A 24,383-nucleotide genomic window follows, 5' to 3' on the forward strand; every position below is an offset into this window, starting at 1 on the left:
GCTGGTTACACCAGAAATAATTCTACAACTTGAGTTCTGTTCTGTAGGTTTATTTGTGCACTTCTGTCTCTGTAGAGTCTTCTGAATCTGTAAAGGACCCCTTGACTCAGCTTGTTTCTCTTCAGAAAGCTTCAGGTTTCTGGGAAATGGATTCAACACTGGCACAGGTCTTCAAAAAGCAAAAAGAAGAGCTGGTTAAACAGATGCCAGCGGAGGTTAATGACAATCAAAAACTGTTTAACCTACCTTAATGTCACTTGTTTACATCTTATTTATAATCCCACATGACCTTTTTTTATAAGATTGAAGAAATATTTCTAATACAGTATATTTTAATCACATGCTAATTAATATTTTAAATAATTTTGTTTCATTTATATCCATTTATTTTTATTTGTTTTAAAACATATAAACAGTCAGCTCTGGAATCAGTCACTCTTTGTATATAATGGTAAAAAAAAACATCATGAGAATGTCTATGGTTAATTAGCTCACAAAAAATATGTGCAAAATTAATCATCTGAAAATGAGAATTAACACTCCTTTAATTGAAATGTACCACAATGTAAAAGTTCACCTACTAAGCCATCGATGACTTCCTGTTTTGGAATGTAGTAGTAATGTAGGCATGTCTTCAAATGTGGTTTATGTGCAGGTGGATCCAGGGGTCTGGGCTACACTGCTAGCTCTGATCTGGTTACATGGTTTTCAGATGGATGCACAGGTTGAGTGGCAGTTTGTGGCCATGAAAGCAGTGGCATGGATCCAAACTCAGAAAGGTAAACTCTGCACTTTAACCCGGACTTACTGCTTAAACTACAATAATATTTATTTAACCCAAATATTTTACAACTGTATTAAAATCGTAGTCAATGATTGTGTGTGTGTTACAGTGGTCACTCTGGCAGAGTGTGTACAGGCAGGTAATTCTCTCCTTGGCTGTCAGGTTACAGAAGATGCTCTTGGGATCTGAAGAATTTAATGAAGAATGTTGCAGCATTAAAGCAAAAGCTTAAATTATATATGTTTACATATAATATATTTTATCGTATGTATTTGTAAACTATTCTAACGGTTCTAACGGTTTTCCTTTCTACTTAACTGATTTCTGTTCCATTGATTAATTGTCATCGCCTGAGTAGGTCTGGTCCCACCCCTTTCCTTGATTCGGTCCCTATGTAGCCCCATGCCCAAGCTGTTCTGCTGTTTGGCAGCATAAGCAAACTGTGTGGATGTGTGATTGCATGTAAACCATTTACATTATGCGATTTACTGACTAATTGGTGAAACTGTGCCTATGTAATCAAGCTTTGTGGACATTGAACCATTTCAAGTTGTGACTGTAATCCTCAGTAAAGAAGGAAACCTTAATGTAATTCTCCTGTGTCCTGTTTTACACAAGAAATAATATGCTTTCCATTTTCCATCCGTTCAGGTTTTTTTACCTCAATAACTAGGAACAGAGCCCTGACCACAATCAATGTGGGGTGACCTTAACTTAAATCTCAATATAAACAATGAGTAGGAAAAAAAAAACTTTTATTTATTTATATTATATCACTTTAAACAATTATATTGTTTGAGACTTTGAGGCTGAGACGTTGATTTGCTTTAATCTTTGTTGTGGATGAAACCCCTTTGGCATTAAGGAGAAAAACACCAGTTAAACAGTGACAGCATTGTAGCCTCTCTATACAAGTGATAAAAGACTGGCTTTGCGTTTAAGCTTTTATGTGCATTACAGAATAAAGACTTCTGTGTCTGCAGAAGATTCCCACATTTACATTTAAGCATTAAATTTGAGGGCCTTACAACTGCTAGTCCAGGACCATTGCCCTCTGAAAAAAAAAAAAAACATAAGTTGGATTTGATGCTGTACAAGTGAATGTGTGATGCCCTGGCTTAGATCAGCATCAAATGCTGATGTGGTGTTGCTCTGTGCCCAAGCCCCACATCCAGACCTTTAAGCCCCACATCAGGATATAGCAGCAAATATTTATTTATTAGGATTTTAACGTCATGTTTTACACTCTTACATTCATGACAGAACAGGTAGTTACTCATTACACAAGATTCATCAGTTCATGAACAAGTCATGAACAATTCTGCATCTCCAATTCACCTCACTTGCATGTTTTTGGATTGTGGGAGGAAACTCACACAGACAAGGAAAGAAAATGCAAATTCCACACAAAAAGGACCAGGACAACTCCACCTGGAAATTGAACCCAGGACCTTGTTGCTGTGAGGCGACAGCGCTACCCTATAGCAGCAAATAAAGATAAATCGTGTACAAATTCATTTTAAGCACATGCAAGTCATTAATCAATTATCTGTCATATCTGACTTCTGAAGTTAGTATTGTATTCTAGAAATAAATCATTTTATTTATTATTTTGATCAGAATATCTCTTTTATAAAGAACAACCTGACAGGAGTTTTATAAACGGTACCATTCAGTACTTAAAGTTACTGTATTTTGAACAATTGTTACTTCCACCATTTAACCTTAGTTTGTCTGGCAAATTTAACTAGAATTTGGTGAAGTAAATTGGTAACCGGAAACCGGAGCTCCCGGAGGAAACCCACGCAGACACGAGGAGAACATGCAAACTCCACACAGAAAGGACCCGGACTGCCCCACCTGGGGATCGAACCCAGGACCTTGCTGTGAGGTGACAGTGCTACCCATTGATCCTCTGTGCCACCCTACTACCCACCTCTAGAAATCACTAGAAATATAGCATTCAGCTTAGCTAACTTTATTCAGGCTATTATTATCCAATAGCCTAACCCAAACTTTTAATAGAATCTCTGAACTAGCTAAAATATTACACATTTAAAAAAATGCAATTATGCACAATTAATAATTTTTTTAAAGAAATGTACTGCTCTAAAATTTAGAACACCTGAGAAGTCAATCTTTTATTTCCTTTCAAATTCTTAATATCTCAAATATATGCATTTTTATTTAAGGATTTTGACTTACTTTAATTTTCAGCTTAAATGTTGACTTTCATATACCAAAACTGACTTTTCATCTTAGTGTCTTTTTGACCTTAAAAATAAGCTACAAAAGTAACTTACTATGGGTGTACTCGTAAGAAGTGTTATACAAAAGAAGATACAATTTGCAGTGATGACTTTTTGTTTAAGAATCCAGCTATAATTAAAACATAAAAAGTTTAATTCGTCTGAGACACTGAGGCTTGACTCTGAATGACCACACAAATTGCTTGTTTCTTTAACACCGCTATGGGACGAATTCCAAATTGCTTCCGGCTATACAAGCACGCAGCTATACAGACAGGGTAAAAGCACTAACCCTATGTAGTGCACTTATATAACTAAGATCTGAGGGATTTAGAATACAACCCAAGCCTACGCTCGACGAGTAAACAACATGGCAGCGCCCTGAAACAAAGAGATACCTGTGAAATCCACAATTTAAGTGACGGGAACATTACTATTAGCTTGTCAAGTTTTTCTTTGTGTTGTGGTTTGATAGCGTTAAGCAGGTTTGGCATCATGGCTGGCACGGCATTAATCTACGATGAAGAAATGACTCGGTACAAACTTCTCTGGACTGAGTAAGTTTAATAACTTCTATAACTTCTCCAACTTAACCATGTGATGTGCAGTTTTGATTTGAACAAGTTAAATTTGAACAAGTTAAAGAACATGCCTGGATTGTTTTGTTATGTGCAGCCCTGCGTGTAAAATCGAGGTACCTGAGCGATTATTAGTAAGCTATGAGGCGCTGAAGAAGGAAGGTTTGGAGCAGAGGTGTGTAAATGTTCCCACCCGCCAAGCAACTGACGAGGACATCCTTCTGTTCCACAGGTTGGGTTTACTCACTGCAACACACTGTACAACCGTGGTAAAGTCTCGCTCTTGGCCAAAAAATGACATGTACAACTTACTACATTATATCACAGTATAAAAGTCCTACAGTATGAATACAGTAATAAATCTTATCTGTACCTTAACTGTAGGACATTTAATCTGCGATACAGGTGTAGTGAATAGTACATGTCACTGGTTAACTACTACAACCTTTAATGTATTTTAAACAGTTTTTTTTTTTTTTTGCGTCATGCACTTTTTAGACGCTCCCTTAGTTTTTCGACGCAGATGAACCTCTCATTTAAGAAATAGCGTTAACTAAAAAGTAAGGGAAGATTAAAAAAAAAATGTATTTGATTGTAGTTTGTTCCTTGTTTACTGTAGAGTCAGTTCATGCTATTTTATTCATTTTGGATGTTTTTTGGCCGAAATCGAGACGAAAGAACTCAAACGTACAGCGACTATAATATAAAACAAACTTTACCACGGTCGCAAACTACTAGCGATGTTACTTTTTTATATATAGCACATATAAGTTTTTTTTATTAAGGCAGTAGCAAATTAGCATTATAAACACCAAGTCGTGTTATTAAAACCCGCACACTTTCTGACTCACAAAGTCGACCAAATTAGGTTTAAATTGAATGTGAACCGAATCGAATAGCAGAGAGTCGGATCAGAAAATAGTCGATTCGCTGAGAATCAGTTGTGGAGTAGGTTCCACTTAAACACAGCATTCAGTTAATTAAACATTGATTAGAAAGAGTCTTCTAGCCCAGAAAAGCTGGATTTATTATAATTAAAATGAGAATTCTTACAAATGAAAAGCTTGCATCAGATATTTTGCTGACAGGAGCACCGGTTGGTACTTGATGAGAAAGAAGTCCAGCGATAATCAAATATGCCCAATTGTGCTTGTTGGTCACATTGCTTTGTTTTTAGCACTGCTGAGATTCGAACTTGAGAGCTTGAGCTTTCTTCAGTGGTGGACATCAAAATATAACTATAATACCTAACACTTTTGAGTTTCTGTTTAGTTTTATTGAATGAGATTTATTTGAGATTATGTTCAATACATTACAGTTTACCAAAATGACAGATAGTCAATCTAAAAGGTCATAATTCCCCTTAATGCCCCTTGTGTGCAGCAAAGAATACCTTGAAGCTGTGAAACAGACTCCGCACATGAGCTTACAGGATCTGATGACCTTTACTCAACAATTTGGTGATGTCTATTTCCATCCAGTAAGGACTACCATAGACTCAATTTTCCCTCTTATTTTCAATCTCGTAAACATGTTTTATTTTAATTTGTTGTATTTTTGCCATGTGTATAGAACATATACCACTGTGCTAAGCTGGCAGCTGGGGCTGCCCTTCAGTTGGTGGACAGTGTGATGACTGGGAAAGTGAGAAATGGAATGGCCCTTGTAAGGTAAGAATGAACGATATTATTTTAGATTCAATTCTTCTTTAATTTTTCTTATTTACAGTTATTTAAAACGAACAGTAGTTAAAATGCAAACACTTTATTAAAGATCAGTACTGGTTGCTTAAGTTTTTATGTTTGGTGCTGGTGACTCAGATATTACATTTTATCTTTATTTTCTTCTTAGGAAATAATTTCCATTTTTCTTGTGTTTTTTTTAGGCCTTCTGGTCATCATAGTCAGCGGAGTGAGGCCAATGGTTTTTGTGTCTTCAATAACGTGGCTATAGCTGCTCTGTATGCCAAAAAACAATATAAGCTCAACAGGTATGCTGTTGCATAGCTGTAAATAGTGTCAGTGGAGGCAAACTTATCACTCTAGCCTGAGGTGGTTTTTATGTGTTCAGGATATTGATTGTGGATTGGGATGTTCACCATGGACAAGGGATACAGTACTGCTTTGAAGAGGATCCCAGGTAAGCATAGCGTTTTTAATCTGAGAATAAAAAAACCTAAGACCTAATTTGCAAAACTTTTTACAGTTAATGTTAATCTTAAAATCTGCTTTAAGTATGTTGATGTAACGATACACTCTACCCACGATGCAATGCGATTCATGATACTGGGTTATTTTCCCCATTTTTAAACAAAATTAAATTGAAGATAAATTATGACAAATGTTTTCTTTTCATTATTTCTCTTTAAAAAAATAAAATACTGTATTTGTGCTTATCTTTTAGTTATATAAATAACAATAATGAATGTCCTTTTATTTTTGAGGTAGGTACAAACTATGCAAAACAATGCTGCACATTTCCCTTTTTGTGTAAAAAAACTGAAATGAAATAAATCCCACATTAAATAAATAAATGAATAATACAAGTAAAGAAAGTATCCTCACACAAATGAATTTGGCTGGAAAATTCCGAACTTGGCAACCCTGTAGTGACGTTAACAAGACGAGGTGTGTAGCGCCAGTGCCCTCTGCTGTTTAAAGTGAATATTGATTAATTATACATGTAATCGAATAGAATCGTTACAAATGTGAATCAATTTTTAACTGTCTTGTGGTGCATTTTTACATCCCTAGCTTTAAGTAAAAAGGTAGTCAATAAATATATGAGCAAACTAGGATTTGCACTGTTAGGACAAAATCTTTTTCATTAAAATCATTTGCAATCTATAAACGGGCCATAGTTAAAATGGTTTAGTAACACTGTCGCTGTCCGCAGCAAGTTTAAACTTGTAAGTTTACTGATTATACAGTACATTACTTTACATATTAGGTACGAATTTAATCTTAGTCCAGCTATGCAGGATACAATCCTGGCAAGGCTACTAAAATGGCCAAATGTTAAAAAGTTCTCAGTTCACTTTTGCATATACCCTAGCAGCTTTATGTTTTCTTCCTGTCCTGCTATCTCCCTTTTCATACTCTCCTCCTCACTTTTTTTTCTCTGTTTTACAGTGTGCTGTATTTCTCATGGCATCGTTATGAACACATGAGTTTCTGGCCCAACCTAGCAGAGTCTGACTATGACAGTGTGGGTAAAGGCAAAGGAGCTGGCTTCAATATCAACCTGCCCTGGAACAAGGTGCTAATTCATATTAAGACCAGTTGAGGTTAGGGTACCAGTATGAAAGGAAATACTAGTTTCAAGTAATACTAATACAGATCTAGTGATTTAAAGTTTTTTTTATATCAAGTAAAGAGCATTCAGCACCTGCATGTTGCATGTCAAGTAATTTGTTGACTGTCTCAATTAAAGTAATATGGTTAATATTGTCATTAATATACAGTATATGTCATAAATATTGTCAGGTACTCTAATGCACATTGCCTTGCACAGAAATACATTCACTGCACTAAAAATTAAACAACAGCATAACTTTGATGTTTTAGGTACACCAGTATCTTAATGAGGCTTACGGCTTTTGTTTGTTGTGCTCTGCAATAGTCTGTTGTGGCTCTACCACAATAACAGCCTCCACCCTAGTGGGAAATCTTTTTCCAAGAATTTTGAGAGTGTGAGTGAGAATTTGTGTCTATCCTAGCATGCAATCAGTGCTTAAATTCATCCCATAAATGTGTGATAGGTTTCAAGCAGAACTCTTTGCAAGTCACTGCAGTTCTTACCCAAAAAAATCATCAAACCTTTTCTCCCGATTTTTAGCGCATCCAATTTTTACCCACTTGCGTTATGCTTCCTCTCTACTGGTGCTGACCCTCGCCCCGATTGAGGAGAGCGAACTGACACACGCCCTCCTCCGACACGTAAGCAGTTGCCGACTGCGTCGTTTCACCTGCAGGAGGCGGGTTCATATGCGGATCAGCCTTGTGTACAGAGAGCCACATCCTGATCAGCATTATTTCTCTACTGTGCAGATGCCATCAATCAGCCAGCAGAGGTCGTAATTGCATCAGTTATGCATAAGTTATGCATAATATAAAGCATCTATTTTATTTTACATATTGATTTTATGTGGGTGTTTCTGAAACACCTGAACACAGTAATTATAGACTATCTTATAGTGTATTAGGTTAACTACATAACTTTGTAGGTAAGTAATAGCATCACCACTTTATTATGTAGTTAAATGTTATTGTGTATGTGTGTGTTTTTAATACATTGTTAAATTAATGATATATAAATATTCATTATAAATAGGGAAGAAACTAACTTGGTACTGGCTATATCTTGTCCATGTTATAGATTTTTCTAAAGAGCTGATTATTATTGTTGTTATTTGTTCTTTGCAGAAATTAAAGCGTATTATTGCCTAGATATCAGAAAATATTGTGAATTAATATCAGTGACTTACTACAGATGGGTCACTAGATAAAGTATGGAAAATGAATAAAATCATGTAGATGAACACTTTACTACCAGAGTTATTAACCAACAGTTTGTCATCTATAATTATTTATATTCTGCTCTTCCTAACATGTTCTCACACCAGTTTAAACCCTGCACTAAACCAATAGAAAAAAGGAAAATCTAGAAATGTATCTAATGACTACATATTGACTACGGATTGACTTTTTTACTATTACTCAGTCTAACTAAGAAGGTTTTATTATTTTTTTCATTTCCTGTTTGGCACAGGTAGGAATGACCAACAGTGACTACCTCTCTGTGTTTTTTCATGTTCTTCTTCCTGTAGCATATGAGGTGGGTATTGTAGACTCCAGGCTCAAAAATGTTTCTGTACTTTTCCAAAGTGCGTCTGTTAATCGTCCCTCTCATTGTTGCAGTTTGATCCGGAGCTGGTGCTGGTCAGTGCAGGGTTTGATTCTGCAATAGGAGATCCAGAGGTGAGCCATTTTCTAAACATAGTAATCTACTTAGGCTAAATCTGTGTTCACCAAAGTGCTCATTTTTGTGATGGGAATTCCAGATCTTTTCAGTAAGTCAAATCAGCTGGTTTTACATGGTATTTCTTCTGGGTACTCGAATATTCTTCCAAATACATGCAAAAGGTGTATTGGCTGCTCTGAATTGTCTCTCAGCATTAGTAGGAGAGTGAGTACATGTGTGTGTTGCCCTATGATTGATAAGTGATCTGTCCAAATGAAATGAGGACTGTTGCTATTTATAAACTATGATAATGTGTATTATAATATATGATCTTTTTTGTATGTATGTATTACATACATTACTGATGTATTATCAGTCTTTATAAGGAAATTTCATTATAGTTTATCTGTCTGCATTTTAACCTTAATGCAAAAGCTTTGGTGTCCAAATGCTACTCACATATTCATAGAGAAGACTTTACTACCACCTTTATTGTCCAAGTCGGAGCAAAACCAGACGTGTTTTTAATGTTATTACATCAACATTAAACCTAGAACTTCAGGTTCAAAGTGTAGTCTGTTTTACAAACAACTGGAGTAATGTGTATAAATATAATACCCAATATTAACATAGTAATGTTTGTGTTTTTTCCCATAGGGTCACATGGTTGCTTTGCCAGAGATTTTCGGCCATCTTACACACCTACTGATGTCTCTGGCTAATGGAAAGATGTGCGTTGTTTTGGAGGTGGGATCATGTACAATGCTGTGAACCTAAATAAATGGTTGCGATTTGTCTAGTACTACAAAGAAATATCAGAATTTTTCCTATTTTTTTGTTTTTTAGGGTGGTTACAACTTGACCTCTCTTGCTCAATCAGTATGTCAAACAGTGCAGACTCTTCTTGGAGATCCCACTCCTGTACTGACTGGTATTGGCTCACCATGTCACAGGTGGGTTTGGCAACAGTAAAACCTTTTTTTTTTTTTTGCAGGATAGTGCTCTATTCTGATAAAAATTGCAAGTAGAGGTTGTACCAAGTGCTAAAACAGTTGCTTGAGTAATTGCAACCGTAATTTAAAAATGTGGGGAAATGTATTAAATTGATCATTATAAAACGGATAGTTCCGGTCCTAAAATCTGATTGGCTGAGCCGCATTCGAAGCCGTTGTAAAATCCCCGATAAACGCACACCTAGGACCACCTCACATCATTCCATATTAATACGCCACTGAATAGAAAAAGTTAATGTTATTTTCGCCCTCATGTTGCCTAGCAACACTGTTAATCGAACTATTTTGCGTCGCGGAAGAATGCTTTATTGTAAGTTTATACACGATAAATACATTTATGAATTAAACATTGTTGTATTTATTTTTTTTTTTTTTGACCGCCGTTTTATAAAAGCAATAAGCCACTTGAGACCGTGCATTACTGTTATGATTTTAGCACGGGGAAAGAAGTTTTCCCCGTGAACGTCATCCCCGTGCTAAAATCACAGTAATGCACGGCCTCTCGTGGCTTATTGCTTTAGTGTTGCATAACAGATGTATTTGTATAATCCTGCATACATAATTATGTTTAGCCCAACACTTATTATCTTAACATTCTCTCTTTAGTGCTCTGGAGTCTATTCATAATGTTCGAGCAGCTCACCATAAGTACTGGGGCTGTTTTAAACACACAGGTAAGTTAGATTTTTATTGTACAGACATGGACTAATTTGTTGGTAATAGCCTGAAACTGCCTAAAGTTATTGTCATCCATCATTGTTTAATCCATAGTTAATAAAAACGTATAAAATAAAAACGGACTTTACTTTTGATTTTTGATTTAAAAGAATAAATGACAGGACATATAACTTAATTTTGATGTACAGCTTTTAGAGGCAATCACAAAAATTAATATGTGTGTATATGTTTATAATTCTGATATATTCACACACACATCAAAGACACAGTGAAGTGAATGGCAGTGGGAATGGGACTGGCATAGATGGTCAGTTAGCACCATCACTAAGCTACTATTGATGATTAATGAAAGCCTTGGTCTGGCCAGTAGCCACAAATGGATGTGAAGCATGGACCCGGAAGAGGGAGAAAGAAAGATGCTTTCAAGGTTCTGAAAACAAGCATTTGCATATAAATTATGTAAACCCAGATCATTAAGAACTTTCACTAGCTGTCTTAAACCATGTATGGTCATGATCAGCACTTAAAATACTGATATTTTCAGACCAGCAATTCAAACTCATTCTTGTAATAATCTGATGTTCTAGTTATAAGCCCGGTGTCGGAGCCAAGCAGTAAGCGCTGCAGATTGGAGGACAAAGATGGTGAGCAGAAAGATGAGGAAACTGAGGATATAGTGTGGCCTCAGCCTTTAGCTAGACCTGCTCCTCCTGTGCACACAGTTGTGGTGGTACCCACAGATCTGGAGGATGTGCTGCCAGAAACTTGTAAGCACCTGGGTGAAATATCACCTAAATGTGTTGAGGAGGCAGAGAAAATTAGGTAAGCCATGACGAGTTTAATACAAAAATACAGATTTTTAAAACTGATATTAGAAATTTCATTATTAAATACCCAAGACTGTAACATTTTACAATTTGCAAATTCTGAACTCAAGACTGTCAGCAGTCATCTTCTAGCTTTACTGATTAATAACAATGTGTTAATATTCTTAATGTTATACACACTATAACACAATTTAGTGTGTTCACGAGATTATTAATATTCATGAATTTATGATATTCTTACTGAATCTAGTGTGTGTACACAACTCATAGAGACATCTTTGTATGCTGTTGAAAATAAGTCAACAAGAACCTCACATTGTACCACATTAAAAAGGTTTTATTTAATGCTGTTTTTGCCACTGTCTGACATGATGGTCCACTTCACTGCAGTATCAGCAGCGCTACGGGTCTTGAAATGAAAAAAGTCTGTACATTTTGCACCACTGCTGAAGCATAATTTCTATGTTCTTGGTTCTGAGTTTCTTTTATTAGAAACTAACATTATAATAATTAATAATATTTTCAGCTTTTAAATTGTAAGTTTTTATGGAACTATGCAGTGGAATTATTGGAATTATGCAAAGGCAAAAACAAGGTTTCAGTGAAATAAAATCATTTTGTATTTTAGGGGTTTTTATGGTTGTAAAATTACCATTGTCAACTCAATTATTTTCATACGTCAGTCACTAGAGATGCTTTTCCAACAGTCTTAAAGTTTCCACATATGCTGAACACTATTCAAATTTATTCTTGATTTAATGTAAGAGTTTTTATGTATATTTTGTCCATCAGGAATGAACATTTTAAGAATGTCACAGATGAGCAGTCAATAAAGAGCCTTCAAAATGTTGTTTCAGTTTTGGAGAAAATCAAGAGCAAAGAGGTATGTTATCGTTTATAATTAACACGTACACCCAATAGTAAGTAGTTACTTCAATTCGCTGGGTCTTCATCAGTTTATAGTAAGATTTGTTTCTGTTTTTACAAAATCTACCATCAAAAATAACTATCAACTAAGTCCTTAGCTCAACATTTCATAAATGAAAAAATATTAGGTATTCTGTGGTTATGTACAGTACATCCAACTAATCAGGACAGAGTGGTACCACTACTTACCAGTAGGTCACATCACTTATAATTTGGTAATCTACTAGCTTTAGATTAAACAAAACCAGCTTTAGATTAAACAAAACCAAAAAGAGGGAAATATCAATCCTGAAGTCATTTTCAGGAGGTTGCAGTGTGGCTGGTGCTATCCAGAAAAGAGCACAGAGTAAGACTCTTGCCTGAACAGATTCCAAAGTCTGGACCTAACACACTTGCATATTAACTCACTCACACTTACGTGGATTTTAGAGCAGCTAATCCACCTTTTGCATGTTTCAGGGAGCCTGGAGCAAACAGGGAAGCACCTGTAGAAAAATAATCATTGCTAAACTTTAAACAAGCAGTTTAAATCCATGTCTGCAAGACCACGTTGCTTGTTCATATTAGATACATATACACTTCCTCTTGTGTTCTACTGCTTTAATGTAACATTTTGAACAAAATCATTTTAATTGTTCAATTTTATAAACAAACATCCCTTGGATTTTTACCTCAACGTTTGGTTCACAAATATATGATTTGATGAGTTTGATATTAAGGAACTCCTGTGGCCTGCACAAAACCCTAAATTAATCCCATTCAACAATTTTGAAATGAACTGAAACGTTGATTAAAAACCAGGCCTTTTTTAAATTTATTTATTTATTTATTTATTTTTTAACCATTGACCTTTCAAATGCTCTTTTGACTGAATGGACACAAATATTGTGCAAACCTTTTTAAAAGAGTGAAGACTATTATAGTTGTAAACCAGGGGGTTACTCAATATTAATTTATTTACTTTGGTGAATAGGGTGTACAACATGTAGTGTAGCTTTATGCATGTGTTTGTGTAATGAACAGTTCTAACCACCAGCTATTGGCAGGTGCGGAATGGCTTGCTTGTGGTACCTGATGTGTTCATATCGCTGAACTGTGCAGTGAAGCATGCCTTAAACTCAATGTCTAGTCGGTATGAACTTTTTATAATTATTTCTTAAGTAGTGTTATTTTAACAGAGCTAAACGTCACAAACGTTATATAACATATGCTTTAGCACTTATTAAGCCCCTTGTATGAGTAGTAAATACTTTTTGAGATGAAAGGGATCTGGAAGACTAAAATATAGATATTTATCAAATTGTTTTTAGAGATACTACAACTGTAAACATACAATTTATGGTGCTGTATGTTGTTGTTTCTGCACATTATTTCAGGGTTTTGGTGCTATTTGTTGGAGATGCCAGTGTTCCAGTTGATACTGAAGATGGGTATGCATTTTACTAGGGCTGTCACGCGATTAAAAATTTTAATCGAGATTAATCGCGATTAAATAACAAAATTAATCACGATTAATCTCAATTAATCGCAAACTAATAATTAAGCAAAATTTGAACAGTTATGCACATTTTAATTGCAAGAATATGTTTACCAATGAAAACATTTAAAAAATATTATAAAATTCATTTTAGAAAGCACATTATTTGACAAAAGTGAGGATCTTTTCCTGTTCATAATACCCCCCCTCCAAACTGTTTTGGAGGAGGGCCAGATTTGATGATGTGAAAGTGCCTGAGTACCAGCAGTCCCTGATGACAGTATTTTAAACAATAAAATATGCATTGGTACCTTTGGAGTATTTCCTGTCATACATAACCATAAGACAGACGAGAAAAAAGACTTTCATATTGAACAATACTTGACAGTTTACTTAACTCAGAAATAATGCTTTTCAAAATATTTTGATCTAATATTATGCATCAATAAAGCATCAAAACACAGATATGATTATTTCATAGATCTATTAAGAAAACCTTTTAATACTGTGTTTGTGCAGAAACATGACTGGAAATACTGTTCTAAATTACCATTGAAACACCTATAAATACCTAAAACAGTCAAATTACCAGACATTATAAGTTATTGACTGTAGCTATAAAAAAGTGTTAATTAATACAGTCCATGTAAACGCTTAGTCCATATAAATATCAGATACAAATGTGTTTTTAAAACACTACAAATATCACAAATATAAATCATGTTTATAACCATGTGATTGAATAAGCTGAATAAACTGTAGAGATGAAACATCACACAGAGTTTCACTTCTTACCGGAGGGGAAGGAGGAGGAGATATGTGGTTTTGATGGGCAGCTCTAGCAGCCAATGGAAATACTCATTACAAAGATCACGTGATTTCATTCATCTTTTCAGTAACACGTAAAACTAGTGAAAACCGCTTAAAGCAGTTTTTCATCGGACAGCGACGATAATTTATTACTTTTTCTGTTTGAACAATTTAAGACAGTAGACGGGCCGTACAAAACCCGATCGCGGACCTGCCTGCTTTATACAGTCCATTGTGATCCACTTAACAGCAGTGTTTGTAAAGTTCCGTGTATAGTTCATGCGCTTTACATCATCTGAAATACAGTTCATTACCACAGAGACACATATGTATGTGGCACAAACAGCCAAATAAAAATATTTAGATTAAAAATTTTAATGTTGATAAATTTTTTTAATCGCGATTAAAATATTAACGCGTTAATTAACGACAGCCCTACATTTTACACATATGTATTTTTTTTTTGTGTTAAGTGCAGCGTTATACATGAAGATGTAAATCAACAGAGCTGAAGAAAAGTAACTGACTATTAATTATTAATTGACTCCCTGGATCTTTCCACAGAAACGTACTTCTCCTGCAGATATGCAGAAATGAGCCTAAAGATGTCAAGTCACCCTATCATGTACCTGTGTGTCTGAGCAAGGTATGTTTCTCTGAGCCATTCGTGATTGGATGTAATTATTATTAGTAGTAGCTTGATTTAAAAAGGCAAGGCAGCATACAGTCAACATACACAGATCAGGCATAACATGACCACCTTCCTAATATTGTGTTGGTCCCCCTTTTGCTGCCAAAACAGCCCTGACCCATTGAGGCATGGACTCCACTAGACCCCTGAAGGTGTGCTGTGGTATCTGGCACCAAGACGTTAGCAGCAGATCCTTTAACTCCTGTAAGTTGCGAGGTGGGGCCTCCATGGATCGGACTTGTTTGTCCAGCACATCCCACAGATGCTGGATTGGATTGAGATCTGGGGAATTTGAAGGCCAAGTCAACACCTCAAACTCGTTGCTGTGCTCCTTAAACCATTCCTGAACCATTTTTGCTTTGCTTTTTGTAATGTTCTGCTGGGAAACCTTCATCACCTGCCATCCATGTGAATGTTACTTTGACACGTACCACCTATCTAAGCATTGTTGCAGACCATGTTCACCCTTTCATGGAAACGGTATTCCCTGATGGCTGTGACCTTTTTCAGCAGGCCTGTGCCCTGCCACAAAGCAAAAATGGTTCAGGAATAGTTTGAGAAGCACAACAACGAGTTTGAGGTGTTGACTTGCCCTCCAAATTCCCCAGATCTCAATCCAGTAGAGCATCTGTGGAATGTGCTGGACAAACAAGTCCGATCCATGGAGGCCCCACCTCGCACAGGGGTTAAAGGATCTGCTGCTAACATCTTGGTGCCAGATACCACAGCACACCTTCAGGGGTCTAATGGAGTCCATGCCTTGACGGGTCAGGGCTGTTTTGGCAGCAAAAGGGGGACCAACACAATATTAGGAAGGTGGTCATAATGTTATGCCTTACCGGTGTAAATAACCAATCATATCACGAATTTCTAAAGGCACACTACATAGTCATTTGACCATATAACATATTTTACTTTGGGCCACATTTTATAGAAGCAGAGGGACTCACCTGGGAATCTGGATTAATAACACACTTTAATCTGGCCTTACTACATCTAAAGTGCATTTATTAAACTGAATTGCTGCAAGGCATTACACCTCAGTGTAGCATTAGCATTTGTCATCATGGTTAAAATCTCACTTTCTTTTTTTCAGCAAGTTTTCTCCAAGGCAAGTGTCATGGCAGCAGTGCTGGGTTTACTTTTGCCACTGACATATGAGTATAACCCAAACCTGGTGATTCAGGTCTTGCCAGATAACAGTGGTTTGTTGGAGGTGCCAACCTGGGCACAACTCACCAGTCTGTTGCAGGGAGTGGCTCAGGGCACAACTGTGGCACTGCTTAAAGTGAGTGGCAGCCTAACACGCACACACACACACACTGCATTAGCTTTAATCAGTTAGCTATGTTGGCTGTAAAGTATGCAGACACGATCTGCCAACTGCAAGTGCAAATAAAATACCAGACTTAGCACAGTGTTATGCTGGATGGCCTTCCTGAAGCGCTAAGAGTGTACACCTACCAGTGGCTTGGCTATTTCAGCCATCCAGCCAGTCATGTCTGTTCTGACAGTGGCCAACACCACTGGATGCTGAACAGTGGGGCACCCTTAAATAAGCCTGATATAATACTGGTGTTTAAAACAGAGAATGAGAGTTAAACTCTTCAATTTATCGCAGGTCAGCACATACTCCTCCACTGACTGACACATTTTAAATTCATACAATTCATATATTTAGCCACAAATTCAGTTTTTAGGTATGATTGCTGATTATATGATTAATTACGTAAAACATAATTTTTTTTCAGTAAATTAATATTAAATTATCTTCTGCAGTATCTGCAAATTTGTTTGCAAATAATGTGTTTCAGCCACTGCAATTGCTAACAGGTGTAATAAATTAGTTATATAAAGGAAATGACATGCTTTTAACTTAATTAAAATTATTACTGCATAAACAGTTTAGGGAAGGCTCTTTCCTGTTCCAGCATGACTGAATGACCACTGTGCTCAAAGCAAGAGTTATAAAGACATAAAGAAAAGCTTGCTTTAAAGAAATTTCAGGAGCCTGACCTTAGTCTTGTAATGAACTGGAACATCAATTAAGTCTTTCTTGATCAACATCGCCCAGTCATACAAATTCTCTTTTGACTAAATGGGCACGGATCTTTACTAGCTCCTGTGAGAAGAATTGTCAGACGAGTGGCTACTGATATAGCTGAAAAGATCACATAGCGCTCACTCTATTTTAATATCATTTTTTTGTGTCCAGCAAGTTCATGGTCCAAACACTCTGTCAATGTACTGTTGGCCATATAGTGTCAATTGGTGTTAATTGATTCCTGGTCATTGAATCACAATTTCCTTATATATGACTGTTTGATTTTGATGTGGCATAATAATAGACTAGTTTCTAGTAAATCTAAAACATACAGATGATTGTTTTTGTTAATTACGTATACAATTAAGTATATGAAAGTATCAAGTATACAGATAAGCTTTTTTCTGTGGCATTTCAGTATCAGGCATTTTGCTATCTTTAAACTGATACCTAACAGTCATTATTTGATCTGCCACTAACCAACAAGCTAAGTGCCACCCATTAAATTATGAAACATTAGTGTGAGTTTGAGTTTGATATTCACATATGTTTAGGTATGACATTAATATAAATGCCATGGACCAGAGCAGGTCTAGCATTTAAAATACATACTTTAAAGTTGGAAGTTAGCAGTCGATTACAAGATGGAACTAACCAAAAATGGTAATTAAAGAATACATGAGGCCAAATATCCTTATCGTTTTTTTGTTGAAAAATAACATTACACCCATTAATATTGAATATTAATATACAGTGTATCACAAAAGTGAGTACACCCCTCACATTTCTGCAAATATTTCATTATATCTTTTCATGGGACAACACTATAGACATGAAACTTGGATATAACTTAGAGTAGTCAGTGTACAACTTGTATAGCAGTGTAGATTTACTGTCTTCTGAAAATAACTCAACACACAGCCATTAATGTCTAAATAGCTGGCAACATAAGTGAGTACACCCCACAGTGAACATGTCCAAATTGTGCCCAAAGTGTCAATATTTTGTGTGACCACCATTATTATCCAGCACTGCCTTAACCCTCCTGGGCATGGAATTCACCAGAGCTGCACAGGTTGCTACTGGAATCCTCTTCCACTCCTCCATGATGACATCACGGAGCTGGTGGATGTTACACACCTTGAACTCCTCCACCTTCCACTTGAGGATGCGCCACAGGTGCTCAATTGGGTTTAGTCCATCACCTTTACCTTCAGCTTCCTCAGCAAGGCAGTTGTCATCTTGGAGGTTGTGTTTGGGGTCGTTATCCTGTTGGAAAACTGCCATGAGGCCCAGTTTTCGAAGGGAGGGGATCATGCTCTGTTTCAGAATGTCACAGTACATGTTGGAATTCATGTTTCCCTCAATGAACCGCAGCTCCCCAGTGCCAGCAACACTCATGCAGACCAAGACCATGATGCTACCACCACCATGCTTGACTGTAGGCAAGATACAGTTGTCTTGGTACTTCTCACCAGGGCGCCGCCACACATGCTGGACACCATCTGAGCCAAACAAGTTTATCTTGGTCTCGTCAGACCACAGGGCATTCCAGTAATCCATGTTCTTGGACTGCTTGTTTTCAGCAAACTGTTTGCGGGCTTTCTTGTGCGTCAGCTTCCTTCTGGGATGACGACCATGCAGACCGAGTTGATGCAGTGTGCGGCGTATGGTCTGAGCACTGACAGGCTGACCTCCCACGTCTTCAACCTCTGCAGCAATGCTGGCAGCACTCATGTGTCTATTTTTTAAAGCCAACCTCTGGATATGACGCCGAACACGTGGACTCAACTTCTTTGGTCGACCCTGGCGAAGCCTGTTCCGAGTGGAACCTGTCCTGGAAAACCGCTGTATGACCTTGGCCACCATGCTGTAGCTCAGTTTCAGGGTGTTAGCAATCTTCTTATAGCCCAGGCCATTTTTGTGGAGAGCAACAATTCTATTTCTCACATCCTCAGAGAGTTCTTTGCCATGAGGTGCCATGTTGAATATCCAGTGGCCAGTATGAGAGAATTGTACCCAAAACATCAAATTTAACAGCCCTGCTCCCCATTTACACCTGGGACCTTGACACATGACACCAGGGAGGGACAACGACACATTTGGGCACAATTTGGACATGTTCACTGTGGGGTGTACTCACTTATGTTGCCAGCTATTTAGACATTAATGGCTGTGTGTTAAGTTATTTTCAGAAGACAGTAAATCTACACTGCTATACAAGCTGTACACTGACTACTCTAAGTTATATCCAAGTTTCATGTCTATAGTGTTGTCCCATGAAAAGATATAATGAAATATTTGCAGAAATGTGAGGGGTGTACTCACTTTTGTGATACACTGTAGATATTACATACAAACCTGTTTGTGGCTCTTGAATGGTATTTAAACCTTATTTTAGTTCCTAGAGTAATATTTGTTTGTATTTTTCATTTAAAGCAAGGTTGTGAGAAGGACATTGTGAGTGCTACAGGAGCTTCTCTCTCTGGGGCTTCGGCTACTTCACTCAGGCCTTTGGATTCTCCTTTGGCAGAGGATGTGAAAGCTATAGAGGCACAGAGGAACAGACTTCAAAACCACTGGGGACTATTACGGAACACAGGTTGGTTTCCATAAAGTTTGTCCCACCACAGTTTCTGATTGTCTTTTTATAGTTTTTAGGCACACTAATTTTGATGAGTGTAGAGGGGTGGCTTAGTCATGCAGCTGTTATAGGGTCTTGGGCAGGCTACAACAGCTGAACAAATGTACCAGTCTGTTTACAGCTTAAAATAGTTTTGGGTACATATTCTTATTACAGTACAGTTTTAATTTGTTGTAGTTATATACAGTGTATCACAAAAGTGAGTACACCCCTCACATTTCTGCAGATATTTAAGTATATCTTTTCATGGGACAACACTGACAAAATGACACTTTGACACAATGAAAAGTAGTCTGTGTGCAGCTTATATAACAGTGTAAATTTATTCTTCCCTCAAAATAACTCAATATACAGCCATTAATGTCTAAACCACCGGCAACAAAAGTGAGTACACCCCTTAGTGAAAGTTCCTGAAGTGTCAATATTTTGTGTGGCCATCATTATTTCCCAGAACTGCCTTAACTCTCCTGGGCATGGAGTTTACCAGAGCTTCACAGGTTGCCACTGGAATGCTTTTCCACTCCTCCATGACGACATCACGGAGCTGGCGGATATTCGAGACTTTGCGCTCCTCCACCTTCCGCTTGAGGATGCCCCAAAGATGTTCTATTGGGTTTAGGTCTGGAGACATGCTTGGCCAGTCCATCACCTTTACCCTCAGCCTCTTCAATAAAGCAGTGGTCATCTTAGAGGTGTGTTTGGGGTCATTATCATGCTGGAACACTGCCCTGCGACCCAGTTTCCGGAGGGAGGGGATCATGCTCTGCTTCAGTATTTCACAGTACATATTGGAGTTCATGTGTCCCTCAATGAAATGTAACTCCCCAACACCTGCTGCACTCATGCAGCCCCAGACCATGGCATTCCCACCACCATGCTTGACTGTAGGCATGACACACTTATCTTTGTACTCCTCACCTGATTGCCGCCACACATGCTTGAGACCATCTGAACCAAACAAATTAATCTTGGTCTCATCAGACCATAGGACATGGTTCCAGTAATCCATGTCCTTTGTTGACATGTCTTCAGCAAACTGTTTGCAGGCTTTCTTGTGTAGAGACTTCAGAAGAGGCTTCCTTCTGAGGTGACAGCCATGCAGACCAATTTGATGTAGTGTGCGGCGTATGGTCTGAGCACTGACAGGCTGACCCCCCACCTTTTCAATCTCTGCAGCAATGCTGACAGCACTCCTGCGCCTATCTTTCAAAGACAGCAGTTGGATGTGACGCTGAGCACGTGCACTCAGCTTCTTTGGACGACCAACGCGAGGTCTGTTCTGAGTGGACCCTGCTCTTTTAAAACGCTGGATGATCTTGGCCACTGTGCTGCAGCCCATTTTCAGGGTGTTGGCAATCTTCTTGTAGCCTTGGCCATCTTCATGTAGCTCAACAATTCGTCTTTTAGGATCCTCAGAGAGTTCTTTGCCATGAGGTGCCATGTTGGAACTTTCAGTGACCAGTATGAGAGAGTGTGAGAGCTGTACTACTAAATTGAACACACCTGCTCCCTATGCACACCTGAGACCTAGTAACACTAACAAATCACATGACATTTTGGAGGGAAAATGACAAGCAGTGCTCAATTTGGACATTTAGGGGTGTAGTCTCTTAGGGGTGTACTCACTTTTGTTGCCGGTGGTTTAGACATTAATGGCTGTATATTGAGTTATTTTGAGGGAAGAATAAATTTACACTGTTATATAAGCTGCACACAGACTACTTTTCATTGTGTCAAAGTGTCATTTTGTCAGTGTTGTCCCATGTAAAGATATACTTAAATATCTGCAGAAATGTCAGGGGTGTACTCACTTTTGTGATACACTGTATGTATCATTTGCACAATACATCTGTAAAAAAATATAATCAAAAAAATTAATCCAGATTAACAAGGTACAAGTACAGTTACAAAAATAATGAAAAACACATTAGGTATTTTTGAAACATAAGGAAGCTGAATTGCAACTGTCCTTGAAGCAAACCTGCCATTCCACTGGCTTTTACCTGCTCCAACACGTCACTAATACACCAATCAGGCATAACATTAAGACCACCTTCCTAATATTGTATTAGTCCCTCTTTTGCTGCCAAAACAGCCCTGCAACTGTGATGCACTGTGTATTCTGACACCTTTCTATCAGAACCAGCATTAACTTCTTCAGCAATTTGAGCTACAGTAGCTCGTCTGTTGGATGAGACCACACGGGCCAACCTTCGCACCCCACGTGCATCAGTGAGCCTTGACCCCATGACCCTGTCGCCGATTTATCAGTCTTCCTTCCTTGGGCCACTTTTGATAGATACTGACTACTGCAGACCGGGAACACCCCACAAGAGCTGCAGTTTTGTAGATAGATAGATAGATAGATAGATAGATAGATAGACAGACAGACAGACAGACAGACAGACAGACAGACAGACAGACAGCTTTATTAATCCCAGAGGGGAAAGTCAGTTATTACAGCAGCTCCAGTACAGTAAAGCCCAAATGTATTAAAGTACAGAGAATAAAAGTACAAAAGTATAAAAATACAAGAATTAAGTACACAAGTAATGTTGTACACACTATGTAATTGAATAAATAGAATAAAAAATAGTAGTATAGAAGTATCCTGGCATTAAATATTCAGATAAGATATGTAATGTGATATACTAAGCTGTAGTAGTGTTAAATAACAACAGATATGTAGTATAGTCTTTATGAACAGAATGCTAGAACCTGCTCTATGGGTCTGTCCTGAAAGTGGTTTAGTGTTCGATGATGTCCCGAACTAGTGAATTGTTGTACAGCGAGATCGCTGCTGGTATAAACGATCTCCTGTACCGTTCCTTATTACAGCGGCGCTGGATGAGTCTGTTGCTGAAAGTGCTCTGCTGTCTGACTAACAGGTCATGAAGGGGGTGTGATGGGTTGTCAAGTATGGTAGTGAGTTTATTCAGTGACCTCCTTCCAACCACCAACTCGAAACTATCCAGTGAGCAGCCCAAAACTGAGCCAGCCTTCCTGATCAGTTTATTGAGTTTCTTTACATCCCCTGCTCTGAGGCTGCTTCCCCAACACACAGCTGCAAAGAACAAAGCCCCCGCAACAACAGACTGATTAATGTGTGCAACAAAATGTTGACCATCTTTTAAGGACCTGAGCTTTCTCAGAAAGTAGAGTCTGTTCATCCCCTTCATGTACACTGCCTCCGTGTTAGCCCTCCAATCCAGTCTGTTGTCAAGCCAGACACCCAAGTACTTGTACGTGTCCACCAGTTCCACATTTTGACCCATGATGGTGACAGATGCTCTGACCCAGTCGTCTAGCCATCACAATTTGGCCCAAACTCACTCAAATCCTTATCCTCAACTTTGATTGAATGTTCACTTGCTTCCTAATATATCCCACCCACTAGCAGGTGCCATGATGAAGAGATAATCAGTTATTCACTTCACCTGTCAGTGGTCATAATGTTATGCCTAGTCGGTTTATATCACAGTGCATTACTTTATCACAGATTATACTTATTTTAGCACAGCTAATCTTGAAATGAGAAATTTTAAAATTATGGGAGGTGTAAAGAAACGAGAGTACAGACAAAACTGTGTTGGGAATTGAACTGTTGTTTCTGTTTGTCCCACTTCATCAGCCACACCACCGTTGTGCCATATGGTAACACACATGAGTAGAGTATATGCTGTAAATTGCTCCTAAATGAAAATATGAAAATGAATGAATATGTGTATCCATCTGATGGATGAGTGCTGTGTTTTAGTGTATTCCTGTCTTGTGCCCAGCATTGATTTGTGCCAGTGATTTGTTTAAGCATTAAATAATAATGCCCAGTACTGAATTATTTATTTACATAACATTTAATATATCGTTCATGCCAATGAACTAATAACAAATAATGTGGAGTAAGATTTGAATTGTATGGTGTTAAAAAATTTAAAAGGATGATATAAGGTTTTAGAAATGCTATGATATTTAGTTCTGAGCAGTTGACTTTAATGACCGTGCATGTGTTTAGTTTCAGAAAGCAGAACTAAAAGCAGTAGAGATGAACAATCACCTGCAGCCCATTAAGGACTACATGAGACATTACTGTAATTTTTTTACACATAATTGCTGTTTTTTTAAATAGTAAAACAATGCTGTTACTGACTATCATCTGTTTATAATTGGTGGGAAAAATATTGTTTAAAATGTAATTGACAGCATGCTGTGTTTTATTGTGTTAGTTCACAATGACTTGTTTATTCTAATTTAGAGGACAAATAATAAATGTTTTAATCAATTTGTGTTTCTCAGTTTATGTAATTAAATATTTTTAAATAAAGAAAAATGTATAAATGTCTCCTTTAAAATTTTAAGATACTTTTTATCTGCTACTTCCAACAATATTGTGATTTCTTTTAAGTTTCTTTGTTTTTTTAATTTTAAATAAAGTACAATTTACCTTGTTTGATATAAAAGTTGTGATTAGAGTTTTGCCTCAATTGTTTACAAGCAGCAGATTGTGTCAGAGTGAAGGGCACATAAGGGCAAAACCTATAGTGTGAATAGCAGAAACGTGGGTTAACTAAGCTTGGGGGTCAGGCGAACTGGAATAAAATCAATATTAATACATATGCAATTTTTTTTCTAACGCTGTGTAACAACCTTTCACATGATAAAAATGTACCTAAAGCTACTAAAGTTGGGCATTTTGCAAAAA

At 37.4% G+C, this 24,383-nt stretch overlaps 2 protein-coding genes and 1 long non-coding RNA gene across 4 annotated transcripts in view; 2 read left to right on the forward strand and 1 right to left on the reverse strand.

Moving 5' to 3' along the window:
- The window catches only part of LOC134311821 (von Willebrand factor A domain-containing protein 5A-like), a 40,510-nt gene extending 39,094 nt beyond the window's left edge, over nt 1–1,416 (forward strand). For both annotated transcript variants that reach the window (XM_062993497.1, XM_062993498.1), the window contains exons 20-22: nt 76–215; nt 656–779; nt 894–1,416. In XM_062993497.1, the coding sequence (XP_062849567.1) occupies nt 76–215; nt 656–779; nt 894–973 (344 nt within the window). In that variant the 3' untranslated portion in view covers nt 974–1,416. The remainder of the gene's footprint in view (nt 1–75; nt 216–655; nt 780–893) is intronic.
- Nucleotides 35–3,816, reverse strand: LOC134311846 (uncharacterized). The gene is made up of 3 exons (XR_010011486.1): nt 3,732–3,816; nt 582–969; nt 35–169 (listed from the first exon to the last, which is right to left on the reverse strand). It is a non-coding gene; the product is annotated as an uncharacterized LOC134311846 (long non-coding RNA).
- On the forward strand, nt 3,399–24,057 carry hdac10 (histone deacetylase 10). The gene is made up of 20 exons (XM_062993504.1): nt 3,399–3,590; nt 3,709–3,843; nt 4,995–5,091; nt 5,184–5,281; nt 5,497–5,601; nt 5,682–5,750; nt 6,743–6,869; nt 8,382–8,447; nt 8,531–8,590; nt 9,231–9,320; nt 9,420–9,526; nt 10,193–10,260; nt 10,852–11,086; nt 11,884–11,974; nt 13,065–13,150; nt 13,395–13,448; nt 14,870–14,951; nt 16,093–16,284; nt 19,480–19,642; nt 23,697–24,057. Exons 1-20 carry the CDS (start codon nt 3,529–3,531, stop codon nt 23,750–23,752), a joined length of 2,043 nt encoding a protein of 680 aa, XP_062849574.1. The 5' UTR covers nt 3,399–3,528; the 3' UTR covers nt 23,753–24,057.
- Nucleotides 24,058–24,383: the final 326 nt, after the last annotated feature.

This window comes from Trichomycterus rosablanca, chromosome 1 (assembly GCF_030014385.1).
Source record: "Trichomycterus rosablanca isolate fTriRos1 chromosome 1, fTriRos1.hap1, whole genome shotgun sequence".
NCBI classification, from domain to species: domain Eukaryota; kingdom Metazoa; phylum Chordata; class Actinopteri; order Siluriformes; family Trichomycteridae; genus Trichomycterus; species Trichomycterus rosablanca.